Below are 12,395 nucleotides of genomic sequence, written 5' to 3'. Positions count from 1 at the left end.
CATGTCGGTGGCAGGGATGTCCTCGCTGGGCGGTGGTTCTCGATGACGGCGCCCTGCTGCCATGGTTCGGGATGAGGCTGGTCGCTCGCGTAATGGGCGCATGTCGAGATCCGGGGCGCGTCCGCCCTCTTCGGCGTCCTCTTCGTACCTCTGCCAGACGCGCATGCCCCGCAACTCGTGCAGGTATATGGCAAGCCGCAGTCCATCGCTTTCCTCATGCTGCTACGAAACCTCGAGAAGCTCGACCCAGAAGACCCCGCTAGGTGAGTAGCCTCTTCTGTTGCTAGGCCACTGCTACACCTCTCTGTTGTTATTATGCATGCTGTGTTCCGCATTGCGCCGACAGCATCACTCAGTTATCCCACCCCCTTGTGCCCGAGGGAAAACTTGTGCTCGTCCAAATTACTCGATTTTGGCGGAACGTGCGCCGAGACAACACTTCGGCGCGCCTGTGGGGGGCCCTCACACCGCGTGAAATGGGATGTTGCGGGAGACAAAATATGCTTGCTGAACTTTCTGGGGAAGTTCCGTTGCCGAAAGTAATCACTTCTTTGTTGTTGTCTTTTTCTTTTGCCTTAAACGAGTTCTCATTCATGATAATGTAGGCTGGTATTCCTGTTCCCGCTCCTGCCTTTTTCTCTTTCCGCTCAAAGTGCGGCTGGAATTGAGCAGTTGTGGTGGGACGCAGAGCGTATATAATGGGACCCGATTTGGGCCTGACGGTGTGCGCTCCGTTGGCGGAGTAGCTCAGGCCCTCTACTTCTTTGACAGAGATCGTAGGCGTGGTAATGGTGGCCGCGATTGCCGAACCATTGAAGAACCGAGTCACATGACAGCTGGTACTCGAATTTCATGTTACATGAGCCAAACGAATCTGGGACTGTGATCTGCTTCTCAGACGAAGGGTAGCTCCGGCCTCCTACCCGTTCACTCGCTTTATGTGAAGCTCTAGAAGGCCATAACAGTATAACCTATGGCTCCGAGCGAGCCAAGGGTGCTGTCCAGATGCGTGTAAATGAGGCGCGGAGGGCAATCCTACTCCTTCTCTTTGTTCCTCCTCCTGAGATACTGTTTTTTTAATGCTAAAACCCATCTAGCTTTCACCTTCTGCTCCTCTTTGACTCCCACCCTCTCGTTGATTAGTTTGCGCGTAAATTCAGTCACGGGAATTCGTCTAAAGTTATTATGCAGCGAGTACGTGGTTGTCCGCTTGCCAACAAACGGTTATTATGCTTTCAGCCTGCAAGCATGAAACTGCGTCGATGCGCACCTTGCCGACTAGTTTTTTATAGTGAACGGTCCGTTCGTTTGCACAGACACAACAAATCCACAGTTAAATGTTCCAGACAAAACAGTAACCGCACACTGCTAGGCGTCGTGCAAATACGCGTCGTGTTAAATACTGTGCCTAGTTTTTTTTTTTTTTTTTTTTTCCGTCCAACTCGGCCGGAGAGCAAGCCTATCGCGCTGATTCACGCGATCACAGCCCCAGTCGGTAGTCTTTTTTCCTGTCTAGACTCCTTCCCGTCTACTATTTGACACCCGCGTGCGCATGCCTGCGTATTATGCGTGCGCATGTATGCAAGAGGCACATGCACTCACATAAAGTTGGAGATCAAAGCAATTGCAATAAAAAAATTCGTCTGTAGGCTCACCCGCTCTTCCTTATTATTTTTCCTGTGCTACGAAAGCAGGGGAGCTTTATATATGTACACACGCGGCGAATGTTACTAAGCCTCTCCGAGAAAGAGGAGGTGAGTTTCACGCGCATATACACAGCGCTGCCCCAATTTATTGTCCACTCCCTGGCGAAACAAACAAAAAGTGGCCTCGATCAGGCCCATGTTTCGGCCGTGTCGCCGGCGCAATTGCGGCCTTAAGCGGCGCAATGGACTCGAGCCAAGGGGGAGCGGAGTTGTCACCCTTCGTTTGGACAGCGGCATTGTGCGTTCCGTTCTGTCGCACGGCTGTCAGCGTCTGTCTTTCCACGCCGCATCATTAGCACGACCGCACTCGAGAGAGGAGAGAGGGCCGGTTGAGGTGGCCCCTCTGGCAAAAAGCCGTGGCGTGGCGGGCTGAGTCATAGATATGAGGCACTGTGAACTCTTTGCAAATGAAGGACCCCTTAAAAAGCGGATCATTCTGTAAAACGGAAGCTTCAGGAAATAAAAATTTTCAATAAATGTAACTCGCCGTGACTGCAACAGATCCACCGTGGTTAAGCGCCAAAAATTTTCAAAGGACGTCACAGACGAGGATATGCTCTAATTTCCAACTTGTTTTTATTCTACGATTGAGGCATTTGTATTTAAAAAAAAAGATTATACACCTTAAACGCGCAGTGTACAAATGTGCGCATCCTCCTCAGTCACGTATATCACGTACCCCACCAGGAAGGCCAGTTCCCTCGTGGTCAGATATATTTATCACTGCGCTATCAGAGCCGTTTATTTGATAATGACGAAATTCGAGACACAGCGGTGCCCAGCATCGGGCGCCGTTGAATGTAAATTTAGAGCGTGGAAGGTTGCGACTTCCCAAGTTTGTGCATTTTAAATAGTCCTGAATTTACCCTTCACACTTGCTTTACGCTATGGCATATGTCATATGCAACTTTTTCACGCGGAACCTCAAATTTTATATTGTTTAGTTTTGAGGCAAGCAGCTACTATAGCATATATACGCCAACTTGCTTTTTGCAGAAGCCTATAAAAGAAACGGACACAAACCGGAGAACGCTCTATTCCGTTCGCAGGAACTATAAAACGCATACACTGTTCTATTTCTAGCTGAGTACATTGCTTGAGGTGTCATCAGATCGTAACACTGAAGCTTCTAAATTGTTTTTCCGAGGCGGACATGTCACAAGTAGGCGTATCGTTTACGTGCTTAATTGTGTAATATTATCATCGTTGACTGAAAGAGTGTACACGACGGCGATTCCGCTTCCGCATCACCTAACGCTGTGAAGACCCCTCAACATTGCTGAACGCCATTCCGCTTGATGCATGTGCTCTCGTTTCGACTGATGCTAAACGCTGCAGGAGTTCCACAGCATGCTTCCCATACACATCCTAACTTTTAGCGAAAAAAGGAGACGGAGGCAGATCCGTGGTTACTTCAGTCATTAATGACAAATTCTACTGTGCGCGATGCATTTTGGTAGAGGAAGGGAGGAGGGCGTAGTGAGGGAGGGTGGGCGAGCGCTATAGTTGCATAACCGTCATTAGAGCGCTTCCGTTGGCAGTTCCACAGCGCCACTTCCACCGCAGCACTTCCATAATATTTGCCCAGATTCTTCGCTTTGGCTGAGATTTGGGGAGCACCTCCGTTACATCACTTTCCAGCGCTTTATTCAAACAAACAAAAAAACTACACCGTCTACAAAAACGCCAGAGTGCACGCAAATGCACGAGATCCGGGCCTCGTCTGCTGTAACGTTCAATATACCCACCGGCAACTGCGCGCCATTGGCCAAGGCTTAGAGCTACTTAACACGAGATTGTGAGTTATATATATATATATATATATATATATATATATATATATATATATATATATATATATATATATATATATATATATATATATATATATATATATATATATATATATATATATATATATATATATATATATATATATATATATATATATATATATATATTTGAAAGAAAGAAAATGGAGAAAACAAACATTCACCCCGAGTAGTCGGAGTGGCGCTGGCTAACACCCCCAAGGCCAGAAAACAATCAATTTAACATAAATACACGAGAACGTGGAGGGGGGCACAGCCCCGCCGGTAGCGTAGTGGTCATCGCCCCAGACGCGTATTCTGCAGGTCGTGGGTTCGGATTCCACCCGGCGGGCGTGTTTTTCTCCATTGGCTTTCTTCCACTAATCTGTGCCTGTTTCAATTCTAATACATGGCCTACCACATTCTTCCATTGGCTTTCTCGACTGCCTGCCCTTATTCCTGTATTATATATATATATATATATATATATATATATATATATATATATATATATATATATATATATATATATATGTGTGTGTGTGTGTGTATATATATATAATTCTGGAGGTCGTGGGTTCGGATCCCACCCGGCGGGCATTTTTTCACCACTTTCTTTGTGACTCAAAAAAATTCTTCATATCTTTCTATAACCTAACGCATTCCCCCTTTGCTTTACGAGGTTTTCTTGACTGCCAACCCTTATTCTGTCTTAATTCACTGAGCCCCTCATTTCCAATTTCTGATTCGCTACATGCATAGAGAGAGGGCCTCTGTTCTGGCAGTCTTGGTTGCCAAAGGTAGCTTAAGAGGGTTCAACGCTGGTCGACCACTCTCGACATATTGTAGACACTCGAGTCACGGCCCGGGGGAAAAAAGAAGGTCCCCTTCACCCCGAGTAGTCGGAGTGGCGCTGGCTACCACCCACAAGTTGAGGAAACAAAAAATACCTGAACATAAATACCTGAGAAGGTGGTGGGGAAACAGCCCCGCCGGTAGCGTAGTGGTTATCGCACCAGACCGGTATTCTGGAGGTCGTGGGTTCGGACCCCACCCGGCGGGCATTTTTTCACCACTTTCTGTCTGTCTAAAAAAATTCTTCATATCTTTTTATGACCTAACGCATTCCCCCCTTTGCTTTCCGAGGTTTTTTTGACTGCCAACCCTTATGTCAATTATATATATATATATATATATATATATATATAAATTATAATTCCAGGCTGTGGCGTCTACATTTGTTATCAAGGCGAAACAACACGTTAAAGGATACTTAGGTGCACTACGTTTATCCGTAGCCTTCCACTACAGTGCGCCTCGCAACCTATGTGTGGACTGAGGAGGCACGGCCGCTAAGGAGGTGCGCACTTACAAGTTTATGTGGAGGCAGTGGCGGTCATCCCGACTAATTTCTTCAGGAAAATAATCACGCCTTCTCCATCCCCCTTGGGAAGAAAATTCGTTTGTCATCAGAGCTCCAATTAATTTTTCTGCCGAGTACCACGGCAAAAATCGCGCCGGGAAGGGCGAGATTCGCTGTAATGTGCTTCCGTTTGCGCGATGTGTCTGCGAATGTGGTTCGCTAACGTGTACCTCTTCGGCGCGTATTTTAGTCTAAAGCCTCGGTTTGAGCGCGTGCATGCGCGCCAGTGCATATATAGCGCGTCGTGGTGTGCGGGACTCGGGCCCTGAGCGCGAGCCGTGCGTGGCCGGGGTCAGCTGGCCGCAGCCACCGCCAATGCAGCAACCTGGCCTGGGAGCTCCTGGAGCGGCTGTCCCAGCAGCTGTCCTCCGCGCCCGTGCTGCCCCTCTACAACGCGCTCGGACCCAAGCTGAGCCCCGCGCCGCCCGAGCTGGCCGCGGCCATGGAGCGGCCCGGGCCCCGCGCGCGCAAGGGGAGCCTCAATGGCAGCGGCTCTTACTCCGGCGACGGCCGGAGCGAGGGCGACGCCGAGGTCTTCGGCCAGCCCTCCCCGCCGGCCAGGAACAAGCTCAACTTCTTCAAGCTCATCTCGCAGGTACGCACGCGTGGCGCACTATATATCTATAGGCTACTCGGGTACGACTGGAAGGGGTCCGAAGACAAAATGCGACTAATTTGCGAGAACTAGTCGTTGGGAACTTACTCAGCTCCATTGCAGCCACGAAAGATGTCTTTTAACCGAGTGATTTAATCGAGATATTTAATTTGAGCGCGCGGACATGCTAGCAGCGTATATCAACACGGCGAACAACGCCAAATTTGCTGATCCGAAACAGCAGCGCGGTCTAGTGAAACTGAAGCATATACTATGTTGTTCGGAAAGTTGGCACTCGGCTAAAGAAGGCATAACAGCGCGAATGATTGACGATTGCCCAGAGCAAATTCTAGCTGGGACCAGCTGGAATCAGATTCCCAGCTAGGAATTTAACCATAAAAAATTCTCAGGAATTAGGAACGTACCAGCTAGGAACCTGCTGGGACCAGCCGGGAGTTTAACCATCAGCCAGCTGGTTCTAGATCACATTACTCTTGGAGACGGCTTACAAGACACACGAAAAGCGCTGTCCTGTGTGTCTTGGAAGAGTGAAATGGAAGGAGCGCTGCTGCACGCGCGCAAGGCGTTTGAGCCGCACATGCGCGCAAAGCGCCCACCGGACGTCCCCTTCGCCGCGCGCGCAGGTGTCCGGCCTGTCTCGGTCCATGTCGTACAGGTCCAAGTCCTCGCAGCCGCCTCCGCGCAGCCAGAACTGCTCCCAGCCGTCCTCACCCCTGGTGCAGAGTCGGAGGTCGACCTTCGAGGCGGGCGCCGTGGGCCGCTCCCCCAACACCACGCGCGTCAACAAGCGAAGCGAGGCGGCGGCGGAGGGCCAGACGACCACCACGCAGCGTTCTTCCCCGCGCTCAACGCAGCTCACGCGCTCTTCGGTGCTGCGCTCGTCGACGGTGACCGAAGCCTGCAAGACTCCGGTCGCCGCCGCTGCGTGCAAGACCTCGCCCGAAGTTCGCCGCCGGAGGGCTTCGGATGTGACCGACACGAAGCTACGGCCGCCGATTGGGTCCGTCTCCGCGCGCATCACCGCGCCCCCGGCATCCAACGAGCCGCAGGGGCTCGGGAAATCTCCACAGGCGGCGACAAATGACGGTAAGTGTATACACCACGTGGCGTCGCCGGTTCAGTCGGATAAACTTTAACAGGGGTGTTCTTTTTTTTTTAATCGCTGAGCGTGGTTTCGGCCATTTCACGGACTAAGAAAGGCGAAACTCACTGAAAAGGGGCACAAAAATGTAACTGGAGAACCTATTAATACGCCTTCTATTACGTGGGAATGTGTAGGCATCACTTGTCCTGTTAGGCATCACTTGTATTGTTGCATCACCTGACGCAACAGGACAAACCGGCCATATTTTGACCCTTTTATCATCAGCTTTTCAAATTGCATCTTTTTTTCCCTGCATTAGCCTTTGCCAATCCCTCTTGTTAGGCCTGTATTCAGGCTTAGCGTTCGTTGCGCCTAACGAAGTACCAATTGGAACGTGGAACTCACCGTACGTCAAGCCGCACGTAGCGGTTGAGAATGTTAAGATCTCAAAGCGTGACGTAAGGACTGTCGCCGGCACGTCGCATAGCGGCGTCCTCCCCCCTCAGCTGTGCGAGGACGGCGCATACCCCAATTCTCAACCAATGCGGACGACACGCTGGCACATACCCGCGTTCGCAGCCTACAGGGGCGTCGAGCGGGCGCACATCCGCCTTCGCAGCCAACGGAGATGTGAGGCCGGCGGCGCATGCTCCCGATCTCCCAACCAATTGGAATTCGGAAGAGTTTTTGGATTCACTCAGCCAATGAGAATTTAAGCGCCGGTTTCTGGACTTACTCAGCCTACGGAAATTTTGACTTTTGATTTCTAGATTGACTGATCTGGTCAACTGAGCCAAGTAATGCTCACGTGTTAAACAAAAACAATAACAACAACAACAAAGAACGCAATAGCAGCGCCATGCCATATGTTCTACAGCCAGTCGCAACCTGCTCAGCTCTGTAGGTTCCGTTTTCGTGGCTCTGTTTGCGCCGCTGGGCAACGCACGCGAATGAAGCGTCGGCGACAAGTAATGAGGCGCATAACAGCTGATTCGTAACAACAGCGGTGTCTTTTGAAGGATTTGACGCGAGGCGACCATTGTCTGCCTGGCTCTGCCATCTCGCTGCACGAGTTGCAGAAAGGCGGCACAGGAGATAAGAAAACATGACATAACTTTCGCGTGCCCAGCGGTTTCAAATGTGCCGAGGACCCTTTTCGGGCTCGCAAAAGTGATGGGGGGATCCCACAAGAGTGGCGTAGCCATAAATATTTTCCGGAGGGGAGTGTTATATGCCATCGGTTAAAAAAAAAAAAATCTAAACAGAAAGCCTGTCTCAAACATTGTTAGAATCATTATTCATTCTTGTCATTTTTTTCGTTTTTACATATTAATATATCAATTTGGCGTGTAAGCAATAAAAAAGACTGGAAATGGGGGATATGCGGCGATTAGGGGCGTTCTGAAACCTATATACTCCTCCCCCCCACCCCCCCCAAACTACGCCCCTGCCCCACGATGAACTAATGTTGATCGTCTGATAGCGTCAAACAATTTGCACTTTCACCTAGAGTCGCCAACATACTTATTCAATGCCTGCCTGTTGTCTGGCTCTTGAGCTTATGGGCGTAATATTACCGAACAATTTGCTCTCGCAGCAGGAGTCACACGGCCTTTTGCGTGTCTGGCTTTTCCGCATAGCTTTTGTGTCGTGCAAAAAGCCAACCTTAAAGCTTGGCCTACGCGGAGAAATTAAACGTACATTTAAGTCACGCAGCAAAGCCACCTTTTCGCATTTCCAGCAGTGTTTAGCAAAAAAAGAAAAAAAAAAGATATGAATGGGGTGGGAGGGTTATGGGAGTGCTTCGCGGAGAAATGCCCTCGCGGACCTCATGGGGTCCGCGGACCCCCGTCTGAAAACCACTGGCGTGGGAAATGGCAATCGGGACTCCACTGTCACTTGCCCTTTTGTATACCCCTCCCTATCGGAGTACCCTTCGTATAGTTAATAGTCATGTTCGAGTAGTCTCCTTCCTGGAGGCTTTCTTACAGCCTCAAGGAACTGAGCGAGCATTCATATCAGGCGGAACCTTTAATAGAAGGATGAAGGCCGCTATTCCAGTGATGAAGGCGTACGATTGTTATCGTCACTTGCCCCTTATCGAGGGACAAGTCAGCGGCAGAAATGAGCATTGACTGACAGATTTATTTTATTTGCCCCTTGCACAAAGTACATGGACAAAACATGTTCCACAAAGCACGAAGTACTTTGCACTTAACGTGCGCCGATTTCGACGCACGTCAATCCCCAGGTGGTCAAAATTAATTCGGAGCCCTCCACTACGGCACGCCTCATCACCTGCGTTGCGTCAGCGCGTAGGCGATCAATCAATCAATCAAAGTTTAACGCACTGACGCTACATAGGCGATAAGGCACGCCGGATTAATTTTGACCACCTGGGGATCTTTAAAGTGTGTCTAAATCTCAAACACATGGGCGTTTTTGCAAATGAGCATTGTCAAGTGTGACGTTACTTTGTCCTGGCATGCTTTCCTGACTGTACACAGGCTGTAGTGTCTGCTTTCGCGCGTAATGGGTTGCTTATTTCGTACGTTTCTGATGTTAAAACGAGCAGCAAACGATTGCAACAAGTCCGTGTCCATGGTTTCTTCTTGGAGTGAAGGTTTTATTTGACTTCCTTTGTGAGCATTCTACGGGCATCCGCGTTATCCGCTGAGGGTACACGTTTGATAAACTATACAGCCGGTGCACTGCTTTCCTGTACTTCATTTTGTATGGAAAAAGGATCGCTAACGTGACACTTTCTTGTTATGTCCCCCTGATACCGGTGTAATGCACATACATGGCACTGCGCACGCGTAAGGTACGAATTGAGCCATTATCTCCGTCGTGACCATTTGTACTGGACTTATGCCTAAGAATTAATAAGCGCAGAAGGTGAACATCCAAACACAATACTGTTATTTTCTAGGTCGGGTCTCAATATCTGGCGTCATGCGGCAACAGTCAATGGGCATTGGCGTCAAGCGAGCCTTCCTGGCCTTAAATATTGGCCAAAGCGTGTACTACCAGAAACCGAGCGGCGGCGCAATATCGCGGAACAACGCCTCTGTTTATGCTCAACTACTACTTGCTTATTCATTTTGTTGCGCTAATTGGACTACTTTTGAATGAAGACAACTAAAAGAGACCCCCAAAACTTTCTTTTTCGAGTTATTAAAACCGGAAAAGCTTCTATAACGTAGTCAATAAGTGCATGCAGCACTTAAATAGGGAGTCGTGAATTATTTCAGACGCTCATCAGGTAACTTAGAAACTTGCTGAATTTTTTTTTCGCTTTTCCGGTATACTTGAGTTTGCGCACTTGAATAACTTCATATGAGCTATTTGCAGCCAAGGATTGGCTGGGTTCCTTTCAGTTTCAAGTCACGTGAAACAAAATCGCGACAAAAGCAAAACGAGAACTGGATGGCGTATATTTGCCATACAACGAGCAAATCATGCAGCGCCATCCCCAAAAACAGCTCGACCAAAGAAGTGGCGGACGCGAGTGCTGGTGTTTGTCACTTTTTTGATCACGTATATAGTCTCCACGCTGTTTTCGAATAAGTTGTGTTCTACTAGCCCAACATCAATCATTAGCACGCAGGGCCATCCTGCGTGGCGATAACATATATCTTTCGCTGTGCCTATGCCACGAAGGAAAGATTGAAAGCGTTTATCGGCAGTGTTGCAGGGCCCCTTTAAGTTACACATAACTGAAATTAAATCAAGAGGTAGACGTAATCCCACTGGTCGGGGAACACGCATGGTAATATTTAAAAACCGACTCCGAAAAGGAAGGTTTACAAAAACAGACGTGTAAACAAGGCTTTCATAGCAGAGCTGAGATGTCTTTGTTTTTGTAAACTTTCATTGTCGGAGTCAGTTTTAAGTATTGCCACATAACTGAAATTGTCACATAACCGATCGAATCACATGCCCCTAACTAGCCCTCTTCCAACTGCCTTTTTTTTTTCGTGCCAGCACCGGCCGCCCCACCCGCTCAACCTGCGGCACCGCCACCACCACCGCCACCGCCGCCCCCTCCTCCTCCCCCTCCTCCACCGCCCCCTCCCCCTCCTCCACCACCGCCGCCACCTCCATCGATGCAAAGTCCACATGGCGACGGGCTCATCACCAAAACTTCTTCCAAAACGGACCAGCTGAAGGCGGAGCCGCGCAGCGCGGTCTCTCCGGGACCCTTCCACACGCTGCCCAAGCCGCAGCAGAAGATGAAGACGCTCAACTGGACCAAGGTGCCGGACACCCTGGTCTGCGGTAAGCCACCCTCCTCTCGGGCGCGTACCACTACTACCACTATTGAATTTCACTTGGCATATGCTGGTTATTGTTTCGCATGGATGCGTCTGCCGATCAAGGCATGCTGGAACGGGAAGGTGGCGAAAGTATCTCCAAGTCTTTTTTGAGCTAAGATCAACCTGCCGACTGCCTATAGCACTGTCCAATCACAGAACGTCCTTTCCAGAGTGTATAAGGCAAAAAGGTCTCATCAACGCACAAGGGAATCGCGTTCCTTATTTAATTTTGATTATGCACGCATTCACCTAACCCGTTGAAGTGCGTCCGATCGATTGCATTCCATGCGTGCAGTGAAACTTGCGATCGTTTTATCGCAGCGGCCAAAAAATCGCATTGAAACTTCATTTTACCGCTGTTTTCCCGTGCGTCGAATAGCTACGGTAGTAGAGGGCTCACATTTCTCGACATAAAAACTGCAAGCTATCCTAGCATTAAAGTGAGGTATAATTTGTTTTGAAATACGTGATTTCGAACATCAGCCAGAGCCGTTTCCCCGAGTCCGTATTCGGCGTCGGCGTGCCTATTGTGGTGCCAAACAATCCTATTGGCTGATACATTAACATAACCACAAACAGATGTCATCCCATTGGCTGTGAAGCGCTGGCATGCGCCAGCGTAACGTCCCCACTGGCTATGCCGCACGGCCGCACCATGGACCTGTAACCACGACTAAAGCCGGTCGTGCCTGCGACCGAACGCGGTATGCATTGGCTGCGAACAGGTGTAGGCGCCGGCGTGGCGTCCTCTTTGGCTGCCACGCGTCATGTGCATGCGGATGCACATGATGACGTTACCACACGTGAGTGCCGTGTGGTAATTCATCCGGAACCCTTAGCTTGTACAACGCAGTTGGTGCTGCTTGTCACGTCGTTAGTCTCGAGACACCCACCCAAGGAATTGGCTGCCGCTAGAAGCAAGCTCGCGGCCGATTCACCAATTCTAATTTGGCTGACAAGCTGCGATTATTTCTCCTTTAAGAGAAAACTTCAATGGCACTTCCGTCAACGTTCAAGTCACTTCTATTAAATCTCGGTGTGAAAAACCCTCGCACGCATGCTCTTACTGTGTGTTTGCATTCGCTCGTGGGCCCCTTAGTACGAACAACGCGTGAACAAGTACAACAACAACAAAAAACACACTTGCGCTGTGAATATTCTAGTATGTACGCGAAGGGCACTTCAGGACTAACTTAAACGCAATGTGAAGAGTGTAAAGAGTTGAAATTAACCGAAATTAATGGCGCAAGTGCCCGATGGTGAACGCCTTGTCAAAGCTTTGTCTCGTTGACAAGCGCGAAGCTAGACAAGTTAATCGTTTTTTTTATGAACTTTGCAGAAAAAAAAGGAAGAAAGGACATAGCAGATAAAAAAAAAAAGATCACATTTGCCCATCATTCCATCGTAAAACTAGGGGCTTGAGGACTGACAGTGCG

At 49.2% G+C, this 12,395-nt stretch overlaps 1 protein-coding gene across 4 annotated transcripts in view; it reads left to right on the top strand.

Moving 5' to 3' along the window:
- LOC144174682 (inverted formin-2-like) overlaps nt 1-12,395 on the top strand; it is a 95,193-nt gene that overhangs the window by 65,822 nt on the left and 16,976 nt on the right. For 3 of the 4 annotated variants that reach the window (XM_077703484.1, XM_077703485.1, XM_077703482.1), the window contains exons 4-7: nt 184-263; nt 5,262-5,535; nt 6,180-6,642; nt 10,628-10,921. In XM_077703484.1, coding sequence (XP_077559610.1) covers nt 184-263; nt 5,262-5,535; nt 6,180-6,642; nt 10,628-10,921 — 1,111 coding nt within the window. The remainder of the gene's footprint in view (nt 1-183; nt 264-5,261; nt 5,536-6,179; nt 6,643-10,627; nt 10,922-12,395) is intronic. The other variant, XM_077703486.1, reaches the window with a different exon arrangement.

Source organism: Haemaphysalis longicornis, unplaced genomic scaffold (genome assembly GCF_048455015.1).
Source record: "Haemaphysalis longicornis isolate Haplotype H1 unplaced genomic scaffold, Haemaphysalis longicornis Haplotype H1 scaffold_3, whole genome shotgun sequence".
NCBI lineage: Eukaryota > Metazoa > Arthropoda > Arachnida > Ixodida > Ixodidae > Haemaphysalis > Haemaphysalis longicornis.
This window is presented reverse-complemented; position numbering and strand designations above follow the sequence as displayed.